Consider the following 24,676-nt stretch of genomic DNA (forward strand, 5'->3'; position numbering starts at 1 on the left):
GAAGTCGGCAGGGGTATCGGTGGTCACCCCTACCTCAAACATCCTGCAGGAGGAACATTCCACTGCCTGCGCTGCCATGACTGTACACTTTCTCCAAAAACAAGAACACTGAGTCAATAACACTGAGTCACTCAAATACTAATCACTTACCTTCCCGCCCAGCTATGCGCTCCAACCTCACTTCCGCTGCTCCCACTCAAATGACCGTTGGTGATTAAAGGGTGAGTATTTATACTCACAGTTCTCCTTCCTGGCTGCCCCTCTGTTTGCCGTCACTTCCTCTGCTGCTCCCGCTCTTTTTGTGAAGAGAGAATAAAAAACACCGCTGCCCGCTACAGGTAAGTAATTTTGAAACAAACTGTTTTACCTTAGCTGTAGTCTCCCGGGTTCGCCTTTACTCGGCCGCCTGTTATGCAGGTGGCTTTCTGCTTGCGCTGTTTGGACCTTAGCCATCAAGTGCTCATTACCTCATATGTTTATCCACAAGTGTTGACATTTGAGCCTGGACTCGAAATCCTACATAAATGCCATGTGCTAACCAAAAGATAGGCAGCTGTGAAGCAATCTTCAGTGTGAACCCATTACCAGCTTTCTTCTGCATGTTACCCCCTCAAGGTCCTCATCGGAGTCCTTTGAAGCAGAATTTGTCAGTGACCCTGACGCCCAGTAAGCCGACATGCAAACTATTCTTTTCACCCTGATTTGAGTGTAGCCCATTTACACACGGTGACTCACCACATTCTAATCCCAGTACCCTCTTTTACAGAATCACAGCATTGTTGTGGTGTAGAAAGAGGCCCATTTTGTCTGCACTGGTTCTATGACCTCATGTCAATTTCCTGCCATTCCCCTGCATGCCATGCCAAGGAAAGATGTTGTGAAACTTGAAAGTGTTCAGAAAAGATTTACAAGGCTGCTGCTGGGGTTGGAGAGTTTGAGCTGTAGGGACAGGCTGAATAGGTTGGGGCTGTTTTCCCTGGAGTGTCGAAGACTGAGGGGTGAGGTTTATAAAATCATGAGGGACATAGATAGGGTGAAAACTAGAGGGCATAGGTTTAAGATAGCCATGATGTGGAGGTGCCGGCGTTGGACTGGGGTGGACAAAGATATAAAATAACGCAACACCAGGATATAGTCCAACAGCTTTATTTGAAAGTACATGCTTTCAGAGTTCTTTTCCTTTGTCCAGTAGCTGGATTTAATATGCAAGAGGAGCTATTTAAAAGGGAACTAAGGGGCAACGTTTTCATGCCGAGGGTGGTGCGTGTATGGAATGAGCTACCAGAGAAGGTGGTGGAGGCTGGTGCAATTACAACCTATAAAAGGCATCTGGATGGGTATATGAATAGGAAGGGTTTAGAGGGATATGGGCCAGGTATTAGCAAATGAGACTAGATTGCTGCATTTTGGGAAAGCAAATCTTAGCAGGACTTACACACTTAATGGTAAGATCCTAGGGAGTGTTGCTGAACAAAGAGATGTTGGAGTGCAGTTCATAGCTCCTTGAAAATAGAGTCACAGGTAGATAGGATAGTGAAGAAGGCATTTGGTATGCTTTCCTTTATTGGTCAGAATATTGAGTACAGGAGTTGGGAGGTCATGTTGCGGCTGTACAGGACATTGGTTAGGCCACTGTTGGAATATTGCGTGCAATTCTAGTCTCCTTCCTATCAGAAAGATGTTGTGAAACTTGAAAGGGTTCAGAAAAGATTTACAAGAGTGTTGCCAGGGTTGGAGGATCTGAGCTACAGGGAGAGACTGAACAGGCTGGGGCTGTTTTCCCTGGAGCGTCGGAGGCTGCTGGGTGACCTTATAGAGGTTTACAAAATTATGAGGGGCATGGATAGGATAAATAGAGAAAGTCTTTTCCCTGAGGTTGGGGAGTCCAGAACGAGAGGGCATAGGCTTAGGGTGAGAGGGGAAAGATATAAAAGAGACCTAAGGGGCAACGTTTTCACGCAGAGGGTGGCATGTGTATGGAATGAGCTGCCAGAGGATGTTATGGAGGCTGGTACAATCTAAGAGGCATTTGGATGGGTATATGAATAAGAAGGGTTTGGAGGGATATGGGCCGGGTGCTGGCAGGTAGGACTAGATTGGGTTGGGATATCTGGTCGGCATGGACAGGTTGGACCGAAGGGTCTGTTTCCATGCAGTACATCTCTATGACTCTATGACTTTAATACCTAGGAGAATGTGTGGACTGCAGATGCTGGAGATAGAATCCTGATGATGGACATGTGCCTGAAGCACGGTTCTCCTCCTCCTTGGATGCTGCTTGACCGACTGTGCTTTTCCAGCACCACACTCTGGTTTTGAATACTTGGATTGATTTGATTTATTGTCACATGTACCTAAATACAGTGAAAAGCTTTGTTTTGCTAGCAGTACAAACAGATTATAGTAAGCAAGGACACACAGATCATAGGGTGAAAAAAGCTTGGACAGAGTAAAGCGTGCAGGTTATACAGCACAGGATGTGCATGAGGCAAGATCAACATTCACAAGATCAGCATTATTTGAAACTAGAGAGCCCATTCATCAATCTATTAACACCAGGGAAGAAGCTGTTCTTGAACCTGCTGGTGCATGTTTTCAAACGTCTGTATCTTGTGCCTGACGTGAGAGGATCTAGTTGGCATGGAGGAATTGGACCGAAGGGTCGGCGTCGCATCTCTATGATGCTGTGACTCTCTCTACATTTCTGAGCTTGTGTCAGACCTCCATCAGAGGTCTAGGCAGCACCCCTGGTTGCATTCACCCTATCTCTTCCCTTCAGGTCCTGTTTTGTGTCCCCAATGAGACAGTTTCTTCTTAACCACTCCATCAAACCTTTTAATAATTTTGAAGACCATGGTTAAATGTGTTTCTTTAACAGTCTCTGCTCTAAGGAGAACAACTGCAGCTTTCCTATCACTAGGACCATTCTCCCGTTCACCTACTCTGAAATGTTGACATCCTTGGAGAGGTCTCTGTAGCTTAAACATCAGTTGAAAGGACAAATTCATAAACGTATTGTTTAAAAACAGGTCGAGGTCTAATTGCCTACCTGTCAGCAATTTATAACCGTTGCTGCTTGCCTGTGAATTTCATGTTAAAGAATGCTTGGAGCAAGAAATTTTCATTAAACAACACAAGAGTATTTATTTATACAGGTCCTACAAACAATCTGAATGTATAATCGACAATGTTGGGCCTTAATCAGGCAAATATAATGAAAGACATAATACTTCAGGCAAGTCTTTATTTCATTACTTCAAGCTGCTGACTCCAGCATTATCTCTTCCATAAACACACACATGTTTTGTAAGGTTATGTAGAAAGAAGTCCTGACAAATCCTCAATATCACTTAATATCAGTTTTAGATTTGGATTTCTGACTGTATAATCCTCTTAATTACTGAGATATAAAATCTCTACAGTGTGGAAACTGGTCCTTTGGCCCAACAAGTCCGCACGGACCTTCTGAAGAATATCCCACCCAGACCTATTTCCCTACCCTGTTACTCTCCATTTCCTCTGACTAATGCATCCAGCCTACACATCCCTGAATACTATGGGCAATTACCAAAGCCACTTCACCTACATCCAACCTTCTAACATTGCTCACATCTGTCCTGGCCTCAATTGTTGCTGTTCAATTCATTCAATTACTGACGAAAGTCTCCTACTCCCTTCAGACGTGCCTATTCTGACACAGTTGTGGCTAGTCTATGGTCATCTACCCTCTCTGCAATCAACTACACTTCATCCAAAACAATGTACTGTTCAAATCCTTATCCCACCAAGCCCTGATGAGCCACTGCCCCATGCTCGTTGATTCACATTAGTCCCTCAATTTTAGAACTCTCAGCTTCAAATTCCTCCACATTTTCAACCTGTACATTTCTGTCCCAGATCTTTTGGCTTTCCACCCTCAGAGATCTCGCTGCTCCTCCAAAGTTGGCCTTTTTGAAGATACTCAACATTCATTCCATTCCCATTGATGGCTGAACTCTCAGCTGATTACGCACTGAAATGTCACCATCCCAGCTCTCAACATTTTTGTCTTTTTATTTCTTTCTTTTCTGATATTGTTTAAAGATTATCAAGTTCAGCAAGGGATTAATTTTTGTTTGAGTATCAACATGCCTGGTGACCTTCCTATGAGGCACCTTGGGTTGATTACATTGCTGTAGAATGGAGAGATAGGGACTTGGTTCTAATGTTATTGGGCCAGAAATCCCATAGACCTAGCCTAATACTCTAGTATTATAGGTTTAAGATCCCCACCAAAGCAATTGGTGGAATTTAAGTTCAGGAAATAATCCTACAATATAAAACTAGTCTCAGTAATAGTGACCATGCAGTCAGCACTGTTGGTTTGTGGATCAGCAGCTAGCATTGCTGCCTTACAACACCAGGGACCAAGCTTCGATTCTACCCTCAGGTGACCACGTGTGTGGAGTTTGCACATTCTCTCCTTGTCTGTGTGGGTTTCCTCCAGGTGTCTTGGTTTCCTCCCAGAGTCCAAAGATGTGCTGGTTAGTCGGATTGTACATGCTAAATTGCCCACTGTGTCCAGGGATATGCAGGATAGCTGGATTAGCGATGGGAAATGCAGAGTTATAAGGAGGTGGGTTTAGGTGGAGTCCTCTTTGGATGGTCAGTGTGGACTTGATGGCCCAAATGGCCAACTTCGACATTGTAGTGATTCTATGATTTGCTAATACTCTTGAGGAAAGTGAACACTGTCCTTATCTTGCCTAGCTTGTGACTCCAGACCCACAACTATAGACTTGACTCTGAAAACTGCCCTCTGAAAAGGCCCACTGAGTCACTCAGTTCAAGGGCAATTAAGGATAGACAATAAATGCTGGTCTTGTCATTATGTCTTCATTGAAAGGATGAAAAAAGAAAATAAGTACAATTATAAATACTGTGGAATTGCCTGCATCACATATGAAGACCTGAAGCTGGCAAAGCGAATCACCTAGATATTCTCATTGCTTTATGAAGAAAAGTAGAGGATATGAAAAGTAACTGGTGCAATAATTATGAGATACCTGCAGCACACTACAGGGTGAAATCATCCTCTTGTCTGATAGAGCTTTGGTGTGCTCACTCTTAAAAGTGGGCGGGGGGATGCATCGCTATTTTCATACTAGTAAACAAGTGTGACTTCTGTAATTGTTACTCTCAGCTAACAGTGGGCGGAAGCCAATTATCATTGAAAAAACACAGCAGGTAGAGAGGGTTGCTGCACTTTAAGAGAAATGCAACAGCTTTGGTATGGAGATTTGGACTCATTTTTAAGGCACACAGCTTACTTTGATCTCTCAAAAATTGCAGCAACATACGAGAGTATAATGATCCACAGCCCAAGAACTGCAGTGTCAACTTACCACCCAATATTTCACCAACTCGAAAGTTAGTATTCCATTATTATGATAGTTGTTATCATGTATTAATTTTTTTGTAACTGATAAATAGAAGTTAATGATTGAAAATTAAATGAATTCAACTGGATGTAATATAATCTAAGGACTTTAATTAAAAAGGCAAAGTACAGTAGACCTTTCATTTTTGTTCTGGAAATTAACCCGATCTATATTCTGCAATAATTTGTAATTACAGTGAGTTCTGCTATAACGCAGTAGTTCCATTCTCATGCAATCCCAAGTTTTAAGAAAATCACAAATTTAAACTAATGGGGCTGGAACCATGTTGTAACCAATACATGCTTTAAAACTTGGTGCTTGAGAAACAATGTCCCCAATTCGTCAATCGCATTACAGCAAATTTGCACTAACGAAACACGCTTTATCGCAGCACGACCTGTAGCGATGTGCTTAAATGTTCATAATGCTGTATTCTTTTATTATTTCATTCTCTAGTTTTATTTCAATGCTTGACTACCACTGTTATTATGAATAATTATTATGCTGGCCAGGTATACTGAGAGTCATCAGAATTTGTCAGGGGATGATGTGTCAATAACCCAATTATCTACCTATTTGGTATTAACTAGATATTATTGTTTACTAGATTCCAAATGGGAGGATTGAAGTGCGTAGACAGAAGGGAACATCCTCATTGCACATTAGGAACATCAAGCCAAGTGACTCAGGAGCATATCATTGTGAAGCCACGAGTCCAATTGGACAAGATGAGAAAAGCATGCATTTGGATATTCAATGTAAGCTCAGCCACTTAGTGGCAATGGACTGCATTTTCTTGTACTTTCTGCCATCTCCATTTTAATGATGGACTTGAATTGTGAATTGTGAATTACTTTCCAAACATTCATACTCAGGGTGTGGCAAGTTCAGTTGTACTTGAAGATGTGGACATGAAGCATCTTCTTGAATGCCAACTGCTGCAGCCATTGTGATAAAGGCTCTCTCCCAGTACTTGGAGACAGTAAGGACTGTAGATGCTGGAGGCCACAGTCAATGGATGTGTAGCTGAAAAAACACAGCAGGTCAGACAGCTTCTGAGGAACAGGAGAGTTAACATTTCCGCCCGAAACTTTGACATTACTGCTCCTTGGATGCTGTCTGACCTGCTGTGCTTTTCCAGCTTCATGTCTATTGACTCTCTTTCAGTTACTGTTAGATAGGAAGTAAAGGCTTTTGATTCAGCAATCATTCACCAGAAACTGAACCACACTGGCCATTAAAATAAAATGTCCATTGATGAAATCTGGGAATTATTGGTGAGTCAGCATTTATTGCCCATCCTTAATGACCTCGAGGGGCATTTAGGAGGTGAAAGTGAGGACTGCAGATGCGAGGGGTCAGAGTCGAAGAGTGTGGCGCTGGAAAAACACAGCTGGTAAGGCAGCATCCGAGGAGCAGGAGAGTCAACATTTCAGCATAAGCCCTTCATCAGGAACGAGGCTTGTGAGCTGGGGGGCTGAGAGATAAATGGGAAGGGGGTGGGGCTGGGGGGAAGGCAGCTGAGAGTACAATAGGTAAATGAAGATGGGGGAGAAGGCGATAGGTCGGAGAGGAGGGTGGAGCGAATAGGTGGGAAGGAAGGTGGACAAGTCGGAGCATTCAAGAGGGCGATGCTGAGTTGGAAGGTTGGGACTGGGAATGGGGAAACCGGTGAAATCCACGTTGATCCCGTGTGGTTAGAGGGTCCCAAGACAGAAGATGAAGCTTTCTTCCTCCAGGTGTTAGAGTTTGGCGATGGAACAGACCCAGGACCTGCATGTCCTTGGCGGAGTGGGAGTGGGAGGAGGAGTTAAAGTGTTCAGCCACAGGGCGGTGAGGTTGGTCAGTGCGGGTGTCTCAGAGATGTCTCAGAGAGCCTTTAAGAGTCAACCCCATTGTTGTGGGACTAGAATCATATGACAGCCAGACCAACTAAGATTGACAGATCATACAATCATATCACACAGTACGGAAGAGGCGCTTTAGCCTATCAAGTCTTTACCGCCAAATCCACACTAGTCCCTCTTTCCCTCACTGCACTCATAGCCTTGGATGCTATGGCACTTCAAGGGCTTATCCAAGCACTTTCTAAAGGTTGTGAGGTTTCCTGCCTCAGCTATCCTCCCTGGCAAGTATATTCCCAACCCCTACCAACCTCTGGGTGAAAAGGTTTTTCCTCAACTCCCCTCCAGGATTCCTGTCTTTCATATTAAAATTATGCCCCCTTGTAATTGGCCCTTTGAGTAAGGGGAACAGCTTTTTTGCTATTTACAGAGGATCTTGATTATCCAGCATTCGATTAACCAAATTTTGGATGATCTCAATACTTGGCTAACTGTTTTATCCGTCATTCGATTATCCAGAACTTGATTAACCGATCGAAATACTCCCTACTCGTGTCCTTCGGATAATCAAGGTTCCTCTGTAATCTGTCCATGCCCATTATAATCTCACTAACCTCTCTCTGGTCTCCTCTCAAACTTCTCTACTCCAAATAAAACAACCCAAGCTTATCCAGACCCTGCATATCGCTGATATGATCCATCCCAGGCAACATCCTGGTGAATGTCCTCTGCACCCTCTCCAGTGCAATCACATATTTCCTGTAGCGTGGTGACCAGAACTATACACAGTCCTTTAGCTGTGGCCGAACCAAAGTTCTGTACAGCTCCAATATTACCTCCCTACTCTCAGAATCTCTGCTTCAAATGATAAAGGCAAACATCCTGTATTAATATTATTATTAGCCTGTTCTGTCACCTGCAGGGATCTGTGGATAAGCACAAATCTTCCTGTTCCTTCGAGCTTCTCAATGTCTTAACATTCATTGAATACGCCCTTGCCTTTTCCTTCTTCGAAAGTGCACTATTTCACATTTAACAGAAATAAGTTTTGTCTCCCACCGGTTTGCCCATCTGATCAGTCAGTTTATGTTCTTTTGTAGCCTCACTTTCTTCCTCACTGTCAACCACCCAGTAAATATTTGTGTCATCCACAAACTTATTTATCATCTCTGACCTTCCCCACCTCCATTCCTTACATTCTCATCTACTTATTTATGAATATTACAAATAATAAGGGACCAAGGACTGTTCCCTGTGGTACACCACTGGTCACCAGTCACGCATACAGCCTTTTACCCCTACACCAATCTCTTGTCATGAAACCAATTTTTGATCCTATTTGTCATGTTGTCCTGATCCCATGAGCTTTTACCTTCTTTATCAGTTTCCTATGCGGACATTGTCAAAAACCTTTCTGAAATCCATATGAACGATATCAACTTCCCTACCCTCATCTAAATACTTGGGCACTTACAACTCATTAGGCAGGACTTCACTCTGACAAAGCCACGTTGACTATGATGAAGGGCTTATGGCCGAAATGTTGACTCTCCTGCTCCTCAGATGCTGCCTGACCTGCTGTGCTTTTCCAGTGCCGCACTTTTCCACACTGACTATCCCTGATCAAAGCTTGTCTTTCTAAATGAAGGTTAATTTTCTACTTTACTATTTTTTCCAATGGTTTCCCTACCACTGATATCCTTCCTGAAAGCGTATTGGTGAACCAGGTGGATTTTCCGAAAATTGACAATGGTTCAATGGTCATCATTGGACTTATTGTTCCAGATTTGTTTTAGAATTCAAATTTCCCCATCTGTCCAAAGTATTATCTGATAGTCTACTGATAACAACACAAGTCTATTGCCTCCCCATATAAAAACTGTGATTTCAAGAGCAGATCAGAGGCTAGGAGTACTTCAGTAAATAATTCAGCTCCTGACTCCTCTAAGCCTATCTAATATCTGGAAGGTACAAGTCAAAAATGTGGTAGAATGGTCCCAATTTGCCTGGATGAGTTCTCGTGCAGACAGGAGGAGAATATTCCATCCTACTCTTGATTTGTGCACTGTAGATGGCTATTTGGCTGAGGAATCCAAAGCGAGTTACACACTGCAGAGATTCCCATCCCTGACTGCTCTGAGAGTCCCATCTGGCAACTTCTGCATTCTGCCCCTCCAATTTTGTAATATCAAAGACATGGGACATCAGAGACACAGCAAGCTTCCACATCAAGCAAGATAATAATGACGAGATCTCCTGTATTTGAAACTCAGATTTGTTTGGCCTGAAGTTCCCAGTCAATTGTATTGTTCTTGGTTTCGTTCTGCCTCATTATCAGCTCAGCATACTATAGCTTTTAGTTTAACCCTTTGCTCTTGATTTGAAAAATATTGCCCAAACACGCAGCCTACCTGGAAAAACTGAGGTCGGTCTGTTCATCAAAACCGTTTTGCAAGTCACTCAGAAAGCACCAATAGTTAGATTTTGCTTTCAGTTCAAGGACACTAACAGATATGTTCTGAAATGTTGATGTGGCTTTTATTTCTAATTTAACTGGAACACCTAAGTACTGACTTCAGACCAGAGAATATGTTTGTATATTTCGTAAAAGTCATTTCCAAGCATTTAAAGTCAGTTTACTCACAGATGGTGATTTTCCACAGTGAATTTAAAATAGTATATGGACAAAGACATACAGCTGTACAGCACAGAAACAGACCCTTCAATCCAACTTGTCCATGCCGACCAGTTATCCTAAATAATCTAGTCCCATTTGCCAGCATTAAGCCCATATCCTCTAAACCATGCTATTCATATACCCATCCAGATGCCTTTTAAATATTGTAATTGTACCAGCTTTCACCACTTCCTCTGGCAACTTATTCTATACACGCACCACACTCTGCATGAAACAAATTGCCCGTCAGCTCCCTTTTAAATCTTTATCCTCTCACTTTAAACCAATACCCTCTCGTTTTGAACTCCCCCATCCTGGGAAAAAGACCTTGACCATTCACCCAATCCATGCCCAACATGATTTTATAAACCTCTGTAATGTCATCCCTTAGCCTCCAACACTCCAGGGAAAATCACAGAAGCCCTACAGCGTGGAAACAGGCCCTTTGGCCCAACAAGTCCATACCGACCCTCCGAAGAGTAACCCACCCAGGCCCATTCCCCGCCCCTATTTGCCCCTGATTATTGCACCTAACCTACACATCCCTGAACACGATGGACAATTTAGCGAGGCCAATTCACCTAACCTGCACATCTTTGGACTGTGGGAGGAAACCAGAGCACCCAGAGGAAACCCACGCAGACACAGGGAGAATTTGCAAACTCTACACAGACAGTCGCTCGAGGCTGGAATCTAACCCTGGTCCCTGGTGCTGTGAGGCAACAGTGCTAACCACTGAGCCACTGTGTCACCCCAACTATTCAGAATCTCCCTCTAGCTCAAACGTTCCAACCCACCCTCGCAAAGCTTTTCTACAACCTCTACCGTTGGGGAGAAGGTACAGAAGCCTGAACACACGCATCAGCCAGTTTTGCAACATTTTCTATGCTATTATTGTTAGAATACTGAATGGACTCACAAACTCTTAACATTCGCCTGTATCTGAGTTTTTGCTTTTGCTGATGTTTACCTATTAGTTATTTATCTATGCTGTTTAACTATGTTATCTGCCTGTATTACTCGCAAGACAAAGCTTTTCACTGGGCTTTGGTAAACGTGACGATAAATTCAATTCAATTCAATTCAATTTAATCTGAATTATCAATATCTTTTCTGCAGCAGCACCCTACACCCACTCTTCCCACACACCCACCCTGCCCAAACTACAGCACTTAAGTTCAGCTCTGATGAAGAGTCATTTAAACTCAAAACATTAGCTTGCCCTCTCTCCATCAATACTGATTAACCCACTGTGATCTCCAGCATTGGTTGTTCAGATTGCATTTGGAGTATTGTGCACAGTTTTGGGCCCCATACCTCAGGAAGGATGTACTGGCCCTGGAGCATGTTCAGAGGAGGTTCACATGAATGGTACCAGGAATGAAAAGCTTCATACATGAGGAACTTTCGAGGACTCTGGGTTTATACTCGATGGAGTTCAGAAGGATGAGAGGGGATTTAATTGAAACATATAGAATACTGAATGGCCTGAACAGTTTGGATGTTGGAATATCCTTCCATTGGTAGGAAAGACTAGGATTTGAGGGCACAGCCTTAGATTAAAGAGAAGACCTTTTAGAACAGAGATAAGGAGAAGCTTCTTCAGTCAGAAAGTGGTGAATCTATGGACTCACTGCCACAGAAGGCTGTGGAAGCCAGGTCATTGAGTGTATTTAAGACTGAGGTAGACAGGTTCTTGAGTGTTAAGGGGATCAAGGGTTACGGGGAGAAACCAATGGAATGAGGTTGAGACTGATCAGCCATGATTGGATAGTGAAGCAGACATGATGGGCTGAATGGCCTAATTTCTGCTCCTATATCCTATGGTCTTATAGATTCCAATACCTGCAGTTATTTTCTCCAACATGCTTCTAAGTCTTTTCTGAACTCTTTCAAGTTTCATGAAATCCTTCTTGTAGCAGGAAGACTAGAAATGCACGCAATATTCCAATAGTGGCCTAACCAATATCCTGCACAGCTGCAACATGACCTCCCACTCCTATGCTCAACGCACTGACCAATAAAGGCAAGCATATCAAACACCTTCTTCACTATCCTATGTGTCTTCTATGATAAAGCCATTATCAGATATGGCAGTCAAAATGCATCAGGTTAGCAGACTTAAATGCAGCAAGGACTATTTCTTAAAATAAAAATGAATTTGAAATAATTAAATTGGTCCGACTGAACTAGATCAACATACATCTGGCTTTTGAGGATATGCAAATGAGTTCTAAACAAGGAACCCAGTGAGAAATACTACATTTCAACGTGGGCAATATTTTTGCCTCAGTTTATGCTGGAATCTTCAATCCCGCCCAAGCACAATAGTCTCGATCCAATAATTCCTAACCTCTACGTCTCGACTAGTCTCATTTCACTCTGAAGTATTTTCCCCAATCAGGTTGGTCAGAGATGTTATTACACATCTTTGGTGAAAACTGACCTTCTGGTACAGACACTACCATTGCATCACTTGAGCTCTCCCTTTACATTCGTATATTTGTTTTCTTCTCCTTTTATCTTGGCCCTTCAATTGGTTTAACAATTGAAACTGAACTTTCCTCACAAAGTTGCGTTTCTGAACAGACCCTCAAACAGCCACCATGCAGTCAGGAACGAGGCAGAGGGTTCAGTTAAATTCTGTGTCCGAAACAAGTCTCATTAAACTGTGTAACTTCAAACTGTGGTCATAATTTCCATGGAATACAGAACTAGGACCTTGACGTGGAATAATTCAGGAGGTGCTGGCCTAGTGGTGTTATTGCTTAAACTCTTAATGTGGAAACCCAGCTGTTGTTCTGGGGGATCCAGGTTCAAATCCCCCTATGACAGATAGTGAAACTTGAATTCAGTAAGCAATTAGAAATATGAGTTGAATGATGACCATGAATTTATTGTTGGAAAAACTGATTTGGTTCACTCATGTCTTTCAGGGAAGGAAACTGTCATCTTTAGCTGATCTGACCTATGTGCAACTCCAGACCTAAAGCAAAATGGATGACTCTTAACTGCCCTCAGGGCAATGAGGGATGAGCAATAAATGCTGGCCTATCCAGTGATGCCCACAACATGTGAATGGATAAAAGAAATCCTTAACAAACTCTGAATTGTGGGGAGCATAATTATTTTATACTCTCATCCTGCGTTCACTTTGTCCCTTTCGACCAAGTGAGGTTGGAGTTTGCAGACTCCAAGTCAAAATGTCTATGTTTAAGTGATTCTGATTTCTGATTTCCCCCAATCCCCCACTAATTTCTTTCTCTTTTTCCTAGACGCTCCCAAGTTTCTGTCAACTCAAGTGACCTATTACTCATGGGAAGGGAATTCAGTCAACATCAGCTGTGATGTCACAGCCAACCCTCAGGCTTCTATCCACTGGAAGAAGGAAGGTGTTGTTCTCTCTGATATCAATAAGTCTGACGTCAGTATTTACAAGAAAGGCACCAAGATCCTTCTGGAGGTGGGTAAGAGATTGTGTAAGGGATCAGGTTGCGAAAGTATGTAGCAGGTCTGAGCAGGAGGGACTTCTTGACAACTTAGATTGTCTTTGCTCATTCATTGGCATCCTCCTGGGAGAAAGTAAGGCCTGCAGATGCTGGAGATCAGAGTCAAAATGTGTGGCGCTAGGAAAGCACAGCAGGTCGGGCAGCATCCGAGGAGCAGGAGAGTCGACGGTTCGCGCATAAGCCCTTCCTGATGACTCTCCTGCTCCATTGGCATCCCTCCTGTTCAGTATAGATCCTAAGCTCAGGAGTGTCTTCATTGACCCTCTTCTCTCTTCGACCACTCACTCCTAATCTGAAATGCTGCTTTAAACCTATTGTATGGAGTCCAAATATCTGCTTCAGTTTACAGAGTCACAGAGCCATTTATCTCTCAATCCTGGAGGCTCCCTGCCTTCAGTCCTGATGAAGGGCTTTTGCCCGAAATGTGGATTTTCCTACTCCTCAGATGCTGCCTGACCTGCTGTACTTTTCTATCACCACTCAAATCTAGAATCCCAGAATTATTATGCCATGGAAAGTGGCCATTCAGCCTATTGGACTGATTCAGTGCCTTTTCCCCATAATCCCTGCTCACCACGTGGCTTGGAATCAAACTTTATTTTGGTGCTCTTCTTCCAAAGCTCTTTGGGTTGTTTTATTATGTTGCAGGAGCTATACAAATTCACTTTGTTGTTGTTAGATGATCATTTGGCGTTTTATTCCAACTGTAGTTTTTGGCAGTGAAACAAGAGCCGAACATACTTGAGGGAACGTAATTTCTTTAAACTACACATCTCTTAACCCTTGGCTTCCTTTTCCTGATGATGTGACTGATGGGGGAAGGAACCAACCAATTAATTTTGGCATGTGTCACAACTCGTGAGGGTAATGTGCTAGAAACCGAATCCCATTTTCCCGGAGTCATTACAAAAGAAAAGGATTTTATAAGAGTACGTGGAAATCCTCAATTTAATTCTTTCAGATCCAGCTTGACAAAACAAAACAGAGACTGGGTTTCTGTACTTAATAAAAATGACTACTTGTTAGAAATAAATAGATCCTTTTTACAATAGGTAATTATGAACAGTCAACATATAACTCTATTCGTTAACACTCTACCCCATATAATACACCCTGATACACATGCTCACAAGTAGGCACAAGAACACGTGAGTGTGTTATGGGTGAAAAAAACACTGAGATGGCAGTTTAATAGTCCCTGTCCACAGATTGTCTTTTTGATTTGTCAGTACCTGTGGCTCCTCAGACTTCCTTCTCTAGGTACTTTCATTGGTGTGTAGAAGGCACAGAATGACTAATTCACAGATTATAAAGTCTCTGATTTTTTTGGTTAAGAGCTACAGTTCACAGCAACTGACGAAGGTGAATAAATTGGCTTCCTTCAGGCTTGAGATTTTTTTTTGACTGTAGCATGGGTGGCACGGTGGTTAGCACTGCTGTCTCACAACATCAGAGACCTGGGTTCAATTCCTGCCTTGGGCAACTGTCTGTGTGGTGTTTGCACGTTTGCCCTGTGTCTGTGTGGGTTTTCTCCCACAGTCCAAAGATAGGCAGGTTAGGTGAATTGGCCATGCTAAGTTGCTTGTAGTGTAGGGGGGTGGGTTGGTGTGGACTTGTTGGGCTGAAGGGCCTGTTTCCACACTGTAAGTAATCAAACATCAAAAGAACAGCTCCTTACTTTTCAGAGGTCATATGGCTTTTGACAAACATGCCCACATACACGCAAACTCTGATTTCTTGGGAACCAGTCATATAGCTGTTAGCAGAAAACCTTTGCCACCGGCAAACTTGTCAACACTTCAGAGACCAATTGGCTACTTGTTGTCAGCTGAATCTTCCTTTGTTCAATCTTTTGGTTGCAGCTTATGTGTAGTACCTTTCCCCACTGATTGAACAAACAGCAGTGTAAACATTACTTACAATGAGCATCAGGTAAGTTGCCATTAAAAAGTGCAGCAATACATTTCAAATACTTGATTTTTAAAATAGTCTTTTTCACATTTCAGTCCACAATTAAAAATAAACAAAAAAGAAAAGATACAGTCTTCACGCATGATTTCCCTGCACTTCACACAATCTAGGAGACAGTGAGGACTGCAAATGCTGGAGATCAAAGTCAGAAAGAATGTTGCTCGAAAAGCACAGCTGATCAAGCAGCATCCATCTACCTATGGCCTTCCTAGCTACGTTCCCCACAGCCCCACACTCCTCCTATTTATCTCTCAGCCCCCTTGGGCACCCCCACATTCCTGATGAAGAGCTTATGCTCAAAACGTCGACTCTCCTACTCCTTAGATGCTGCCTGACTGGTTGTGCTTTTCCAGCGCCACACTTTTTGACTCTTCGCACAATCTAGCCTACCGCATTCACTGCTCAAAAAGTGGTCTCCTCTACATTGGGGAGTTGAAATGCAGACTGGGCCACTGCTTTGAAGAACACCTATGTTCTGTTCACAAAATAGACCTTGAGTACCATGTCCCTTCAACACACCACCCTCTTCCCTGGCCAGCATTTCTGTCTCAGGTTTGCTGCTGTGCTCCAGTGAAGATCAGCACAAGCTGAAAGAACAGCACCTCATTTTCTGCTTGGGCACATTACAGCCTTCTGGACTTAATACTGAGTTCAAAAATTTTTGTACTGAGGCACTTCTCCCATGTCCTCACCCCAGCCTGTACACACCCAGCCTGGTCATTGCATAGGCTGCTACCACACACAGCCCATTGTCAGTTACTAATTGTCCCCATTAGCAGCTATTCATTCCCCAGACTGACACTTACCTCGCCCTTTTTCTGTCTTTGAGCTCTATCTCCACCTATCATTTACTCCTTACACCTCCCCACACCCTATCTTCTGCATAAATACCACCCTTTTCCCAGCTAGCATTAGTTCTGATGAAGGGTCACTCAACCTGAAACATTAACTCTAATTTCTCTCCACAGATTCTGCTAGACCTGTCGAGTTTTTTCCAGCAATTCCTGATTTCCAGCATTTGCAGTTCTTTTGGCTTTTTATCTTTCCACATGCGGTGTCTTGCTTTTCTGTTGAGTATTCCAGAAACTCATTGGCAGTTCTCTAAATTTGTTGAGCTGTATGAGTAGCAGGTTGAGGGTCCCTAGTAGTAACTCATACTCAGAAACTTTGCTCCTGACCACAGAACCTAGAGAGGTAGATGTAGAAAATCGTGTTCATATTAAGAAACTTCATTGAATACCATACGTGTACATTGGGAATTGTGAGGAGGATCTGCACTGTTCTCCATCTACGACATGCATGAATTGGAAATGACAGGTTTCTTGTGATTGTGATTTTGCAATGAGTGCTCAGGAGGTTGAAACAGTCTTCCTGGTGAAAGTGATGGCAAGGTTCTTCCTAAGAGTTTCCATAGATGCACTCAACAAGCTTTCACCAAAAATATCATTGATTCTCTGCTTCTTCATGGTCATGGCTTTAAATTTTGATTTCTCCCAGAACTATATTCTTTTATAATAATTAACAACTAAAAGATGAAATGATTCAATCTTGTGGCTCAGAAAGTTTAGGATTAGGGTTTGGGTTAGGGTTAGGTTAGGGTTTTGTCCATTATATCTCTCCCAGGTTTTATGAAATAGCAATTCACAGTAACCCAGTTCTTCCCCAGCTCTACAAACTTTGTTGCTTTAAGCTTACTTCTGATTACATTGGGATCTTGATCAGGTGGGCCAATGGGCTGGGAAATGGCAGACGGAGTTTAGATAAATGCGAGGTTGCTGCATTTTGGAAAAGCAAATCTTAGCAGGACTTACACACTTAATGGTAAGGTCCTAGGGAGTGTTGCTGAACAAAGAGACCTTGGAGTGCAAGTTCATAGCTCCTTGAAAGTGGAGTCGCAGGTAGATAGGATAGTGAAGAAGGCATTTGGTATGCTTTCCTTTATTGGTCAGAATATTCAATACAGGAGTTGGGAGGTCATGTTGCAGCTGTACAGGACATTGGTTAGACCACTTTTGGAATATTGTGTGCAATTCTGGTCTCCTTCCTATTGGAAAGATGTTGTGAAACTTGAAAGGGTTTAGAAAAGATTTACAAGGATGTTGCCAGGATTGGAGGATTTGAGATATAGGGCGAGGCTGAATAGGCTAGGGCTGTTTTCCCTGGAGTGTCAGAGGCTGAGGGGTGATTTTCTAGGGGTTTATAAAATCATGAGGGGCATGCCTAGGATAAGTAGACAAAGTCTCATCCCTGGGGTGGGGGAATCCAGAACTAGAGGGCATAGGATTAGGATGGGGTGGGGGGGGGGATATATAAAGGACCTAAGGGACAACTTTTTCACAGTGAGGGCGGTGTATGGAATGAGCTGCCAGAGGAAGTGGTGGTGGCTGGTATGATTGCAACATTTAAGAGGCATCTGGATGGATATACGAATAGGAAGAGTTTGGAGGGATATGGGCTGGGTGCTGGCAGGTGGGACTAGATTGGGTTGGGATATCTGGTCGGCATGGACGAGTGAGACCGAAGGGTCTGTTTCCGTATTATACATCTCTATGACTCTCTGACTTTATGTTCTTGACTCTGCTTTTGCCACTATCTGTTCTGTGGTGCTTGTAATGACGGTAGGAAGGTGGACCTCATAGAATTCCCTGATTGGGGCTGTTAATCTGGTCCAATCAGGGAGCTCTGGCTGACAGATATAAACCAGAATGTCAGAGGTTGTGTTCAGTCTGACAGCTGGCTCTGAGGGAGCTGGATCAGTGTCAACGACTTTCCATGTGTAAATAAAAGGTGACTTGCTGATGGAATACTGGTCTCTGTGGACTTATTTCATATTCAACCAAAATATTCCATGACCATATCAATTCATTGTATCTCATGCATATTCGCTGTATGGGCCCATTTGCCAGTTATCATTCTTTTAAAATGGTATAGCGCAACAAAAGGTCCTTTGGCTCATTATACCTATGCCAACCATGATGCCATCCTAAACACAGAACTAATCTCATCTGTCTGCACGTTGTCCATAACCCTGTATCCCCTAACTGGTCATGTGTCTTCTATCAGTGACCTCTCATTATTAATCCAGCTGCCAGTGGAAATGATTTGTACTTATTTGTTTTTTTGAAAGTGTCAGCCTTGACTCAGTCGATAATCTATTTGCTTTTTCAATCACAAGTGTCTGGGTTCAAGTCCCATTCCAGAAATGTAAGCACAAAAATCACAGCTAACTTTCCAGTTCAGTTCTGCAATATGTGAGTTGCCATCTTTCTAAAGACCTTCAACTGAGGCCCAAACTGGTTAGACATAGAAGATCCTATGACAATGTTTTGAAGATGAGCAGAGGGTTTATCTCTCTCCTCCACACAGTCAATATTTTGCTTAATCAAAATCACAAAACATAGATTTTTTGGACATCTGCCATGTTCATAATTGTGGGAGTTCACTGGGTGAAAATTGGCTGAAGTTTCTTACATTGTAATAATGCCTAAACTTCAAAAAGTGTTTAGTTAACTGGAAGCACTTTGAGATGTCAGCACTTTTTATTTCATGTCAAAACTTTCACATAATGGAACATTTATTAAACCTCTCCTCCAAAGAACAACACTTCCAGCTTCTCTTGCCTTATCATGAATAAAGTGTGGACCAAAAGCTATGTCTTTGAGTCCAAATCTTGCTTTTTCCTATCGTAGTTTTGATCCACTTATCTTGGAACTCTCAGTAACGATATTAAGAACAACAACTTCCCATTATCCAGCATTTTTAACCTAGCTACATGTCCAAGGTGATCAAAATCTCAACTTCTCACAATGGCATATCAGTCCAAATGACTTTGGACATTAACATTTTCAGCCTTATTTAGGCTAATTTCATCATTCTGCAGTAAACCAGTTTGTATAAGTAGAGTTGGCAGATGGAGTTTAATTTAAATACATGTGAGGTGTTGCATTTTGGTAAGGCAAATCAGAGCAGGACTTCCACAGTCAATGGTATAATGGTAGGGCCTGCTGAGTCTTAAAGTAAAAAAGAGATCTAAGGGACAGGTTCATAGTTCCTTGAAAGTTGACTCACATTTAGGCAGGGTGGTGAAGACGACTTTTGGTATGCTTGCTAACATCGGTCAGAGGATTGAGCATAACATTTGGGACATCTTATTGCAGCTGTACAAGACATTGGTAAGACCACATTTAAAGTATTGCATGTAGTTCTGGTTACTCTACTATAGAAAGTACAGTACATTGTTAAAGTAGAAAAAGGACAGAAAAGATTTATTAGGATGCTACCTGACTGGAGGATTTGCAGAATAAGGAGAAGTTGGATAGGCTGGGACTTTTTTCTCTGGTGTGTAGGAGATGAAGGGGTGACCTTATAGAGGCCGATAAAATCATGAGAGTGTTACAACACAGGGTAAACTCTCCTGCTTAATTTAAAACCAGCAACACAGAAAATATTTATCCAATGAAGTTATCTGTAAAAATTCAAGTGGCCAAGAACTGCGTAAAGTACACATGCTCACAAGTAGGCACAAGAACACGTGAGTGTGTTACAGATGAAAAAAACACTGAGAAGGCAGTTTAATAGTCCCTGTCCACAGATTGTCTTTTTGGTTTGTAAGTACCTGTGGCTCCTCAGACTTCCTTCTCTAGGTACTTTCATTGGTGTGTAGAAGGCACAGAATGACTAGTTCACAGATTATAAAGTCTCTGATTTTTTTTGGTTAAGAGCTACAGTTCACAGCAACTGATGAAGGTGAATAAATTGGCTTTCTTCAGGCTTGAGATTTTTTTTAACTGAAGAATGGGCAGCATGGTGGCACAGTGGCACAGTGGTTAGCACTGCTACCTCACAGCACCAGGGACCCGGGTTCAATTCCCACCTCAGGCAACTGTCTGTGTGGAGTTTGCACATTCTCCCCATGTCTGTGTGGGTTTCCTCCGGGTGCTCTGGTTTTCTCCCACAGCCCTAAAAATGTGCAGGTTAGCTGAATTGGTCATGCTAAATTGCCTGTAGTGTTAGGTGAAGGGGTAACTGTAGGGGAATGGGTCTGGGTGGGTTGCTGTTCGGAGGGTTGGTGTGGACTTGTTGGGCCGAAGGACCTGTTTCCACACTGTAAGTAATCTAATCTAAAGTATAACAGAGAATAATTAACTAACCACTATTTACAATTTATCTCTCCAACCTATCTTTACCTTCCCTTCTATAATGCTCGTCCGATAAAACTCCCAATTAAGATTTACAAAACAACATTTTTTATCTCAAACCCAGGCAGCTGTACGTTCTTGTCTTTGGATCTTCCTGTGTCGTCTTTTCTCCTGGTTAGGAATTTCTGCATTACAGGTTACTGATCGAAAAGTTACTTTTAAGAGAGATATTTTTTCAAGCAGCATGATATGACTTGGCAGTTCTCCTCTCAACTGTTCAATTCTCCCCCACTCTTGTACCCCAGAGCATTGGATTATATCATTAGCTTTTAAGATTGTCAATATACTCAATTCAAACTTGATTGGAAATTGGTATTTTTTCAGGGTATAATTTAAACTGATTGGCCAAATTCAAATCTGTTTTTATCTCCAGGCAACGGAGTTGTTCAACCCAGTGTTATATTGTTGCCTTATTGAGAATACTTAGTGCTGTGTCTGGTAGTTCTGCTGTTTTTAATTCTCTTAACGGTACAGCCACATCTTCATAACAAGAGGCACTGAGAAGCTAACATCTTTTCCTCAAGCTAAGGGAGTCTAAAACTAGAGGGCACAGGTTTAAGGTAACAGGGAAGAGATGCAAAAGCTCCAGAGGGGCAATTTTTCACACAGAGGGTGGTAAGTGTCTGGAACGGCCTGCCAGAGGTCGTGGTGGAAGCGAATATAATTTAGTCATTTAAGAAACATTTGAAAACAAAACATGGATGGGACTAGTATGGAGGGATATGGGCCAAATGCAGGCAAATGGGACTAGATTATTGCAAGGTTTGTGAAGGTTTGTAGCTCAGGTTGAGGTTTAGGGTGTAGCTTTGCTCGCTGAGCTGTAGGTTTGATATCCAGACATTTCATTACCTGGCTAGGTAACATCATCAGTGGCGACCTCCAAGCGAAGCGAAGCTGTTGTCTCCTGCTTTCTATTTATATGTTTGACCTGGATGGGGTTCCTGGGGTTTGTGGTGATGTCATTTCCTGTTCGTTTTCTGAGGACTTGAGAGATGGTATCTAGATCTATATGTTTGTTTATGGCGTTGTGGTTGGAGTGCCAGGCCTCTAGGAATTCTCTGGCATGTCTTTGCTTAGCCTGTCCCAGGATAGATTAATTATGAGAACTCGGTGATATAGGCAAGTTGGGCTAAAGCGCCTGTTTCCATGCTGCAAATCTCTCTGACTCCGTAAATGTGTGCCCTCTTGGTAGCTACATCTCTGATGTTTGTTTAGACTTCCCTCAAAGACCAACCAGCTGCTATTGAAGGACTAAGAAGGTAAAGTTTACATAACTCAGATCATTAGAGCAGTGCCCTCTTCTTGATTAGAAATGTTTGCTGAATTGCATCGAACTTTAAACCATAGGAATAGGTTATTCCACTTGGTTGTTCAATATTGCTGTTTATGCTCCACGTAGCCTCATACCAATTTATTTCAATTTGTCCTATCAGTATGATCTTCAATTCTTTTCTCCCAGGCATACTTATCTAGGAGGGGTTCCATTTAAATGTTTCTCTGTTAACTGAACTTAACTGAAATAACTCCACAGAGGCTAGTATCCTGTCACCAAGTCAACCTTTATTTACACATGGAGTGTCCTTAACTCTGATCCAGCTCCCTCAGAGCCAGCTGTCAGATTCAACACGATGTCTGGCGTTCCTGTTTATACCTGTCAGCCAGGGCTCCCTGCTTGGACCAGATTAACAGCCCTGATCAGGGAACTCATGCTCTATGAGGTCCAGCTAGCCGACTTCATTATAATCACTGCATTAATTATTCTGAGTTTCTCTATGGGGAAATTAGACCGAACGCAACATCTAGGGTCAAATCTGATGTGCACTTGTGTGAGGGGTCTCAACGCCTTTCTAATCCAAGCCAGATTGTCTTTCAGTCTGTGAGGGTAGGGCTAGATATTGAAACAAACAAAGAATACAGAAGGGCCTTTTAATGAAAGTACTTCCACTCTCAAATGAATTGAAATGAATAAATCAACAGTTTTCAGAAAATTTGACTTTGCTCCAAGTAGGTACAATGCATTAGGCATGAATAGGGCTCTTTGATCTCCACCTGTGAGAGCACTCCATGTTATTGCAGTTCTTCCCTAAGATTAATTGCCAGGTTAGTGAAAAGGCAACGTTCAATCTTACTCCTAAATAAAAACAGAAAATGCTGTGAAGAATCCACATTCCTGATAGCATTGGTGGAGACGGAAAGACAGTCACCATTTCAGGTCAATGGTTTTTTATCAGAATTGCTTTTCCCCATTTCGAATGAAAATTTGACAACTGGAAGCTTTGATGTTTTGAGTTTCTCTGCAGGTGCTGAGTCTCTCTCGCCTGTTTTGATTTCAGACTTCCATAATCCGTAGAATTTTGCTTTTGTTTCAAAATTGCTGTTACTGTTCTGTTATAAACAGCGTTTAAATATTTCCCAGTGTTTCGAAGCGGGAATGTGTAAATTGACTTAATTATGGTAATCACAGCCCACTGTGGAAATTGCTGCAAATCATTATTATCAACCCACATATAATGGAGACACTGAACCATTCTAGGCTGTCGTTCACTGACAATGTTGAAGTTTTATAGTTTTAACCAGCTCAGTTCTGGTCCAGGGAAAGCAAGAGAAGGGCTTAGAATCCCTATAGTGTGGAAACAGGCCATTTGGCCCAACAAATCCATACCAAAACCACCAAAGAGTATCCTACCCAAACCCATTCCCTTGTTACTCTACATTTCACCTGACGAATGTACCTGGCCTACACATCACTGAATACTTTGGGCAATTTAGCATGGCCAAGTCACCTAATCTGCACGTTTTAAGACTGTGGGAAGAAACCAGAGCACCCAAAGGAAATCCTCACAGACTCAGGGAGAATGTGCACGGGCAGGCTGGAATTGAACCCAGGTCCCTGGTTCTGTGAGGCAGCAGCACTGAGCCACTGTGCCACCACAATCTTAGGGTGCTGCAGAGAAAAATCATAGTAATATTCCTTGACACTCGACTGTTTCAGAAATGTAAAAATATAATGTCATAACCACTTGGAACTGAGATGAAAATAAGTTTTGTCATTGAAGGCATTGTTAATTTTCTGAATATTCGATCGAGAGAACTGTGGATGATCATTTGTTGTGTCTGGTTAAGAGAGGGATCAGAAGACTTTCAGATATGAAGGGAATTACCCTTAAAACCAAAGAGTTATGCAGCACAGTCACTAGTTCAAAAACAATCACTGAATTAATCATTACCAATTTCCAGCACTTAACCATCACCTGGTATGCCTTGGCATCTCAAGTGAACATTAAAATGTTTCTTTAGTGTTAAGAGGGTTTTTGCCTCTACCACCCTCAATGGTATTGAGTTCCAGATTCCTGCCACCTTCTGGGTGGAAAAATGTTTTTTTTTTCTAATGCCCTTCGAAATCTCTTGTCCCTTATCTTAAACCTGTGCCTCCTGGTCATTAATTCCCATAACAAGGGAAAAAAAGTTTCTTCCTGCCTACGGTCTCTGTGCTCCTCAAAATTTTTTTATATCTCAATCGTGCCCCCTTTCAATCTCCTCTCCTCTAAGGAAAACAAGATTAGAGTGATGCTAGAAAAGCACAGCTGGTCAGGCAGCATCCGAGGAGCCAGAAATCAACATTTCGGGCAAATACCTTTCATCTTAGAGCATAGAGTCATAGAGATGTACAGCATGGAAACAGACCTTCGGTCCAACCTGTCCATGCCGACCAGATATCCCAACCCAATCTAGTCCCACCTGCCAGCACCCGGCCCATACCCCTCCAAACTATTCATATACTGATCCAAATGCCTCTTAAATGTTACGATTGTACCAGCCTCCACCACATCCTCTGGCAGCTCATTCTATACATGTACCACCCTCTGCGTGAAAAAGTTGCCCCTTAGGTCTCTTTTACGTCTTTGCCCTCTCACCCTAAACCTATGTCCTCTAGTTCTGGACTCCCCGACCCCAGGGAAAAGACTTTGTCTATTTATCCTATCCATGCCCCTCATAATTTTGTAAACCTCTGTAAGGTCACCCCTCAGCCTCCGACGCTCCAGGGAAAACAGCCCCA

At 42.5% G+C, this 24,676-nt stretch overlaps 1 protein-coding gene across 3 annotated transcripts in view; it reads left to right on the forward strand.

Annotated features, from left to right (window-relative positions):
- The window catches only part of LOC122555418 (neural cell adhesion molecule 2-like), a 1,561,904-nt gene that overhangs the window by 1,183,024 nt on the left and 354,204 nt on the right, over positions 1-24,676 (forward strand). For all 3 annotated transcript variants that reach the window (XM_043701408.1, XM_043701406.1, XM_043701407.1), the window contains 2 exons: positions 6,028-6,178; positions 13,217-13,404. In XM_043701408.1, the coding sequence (XP_043557343.1) occupies positions 6,028-6,178; positions 13,217-13,404 (339 nt within the window). The remainder of the gene's footprint in view (positions 1-6,027; positions 6,179-13,216; positions 13,405-24,676) is intronic.

The sequence above is a fragment of the Chiloscyllium plagiosum genome, chromosome 12 (genome assembly GCF_004010195.1).
Source record: "Chiloscyllium plagiosum isolate BGI_BamShark_2017 chromosome 12, ASM401019v2, whole genome shotgun sequence".
Classification (NCBI taxonomy): Eukaryota; Metazoa; Chordata; class Chondrichthyes; order Orectolobiformes; family Hemiscylliidae; genus Chiloscyllium; species Chiloscyllium plagiosum.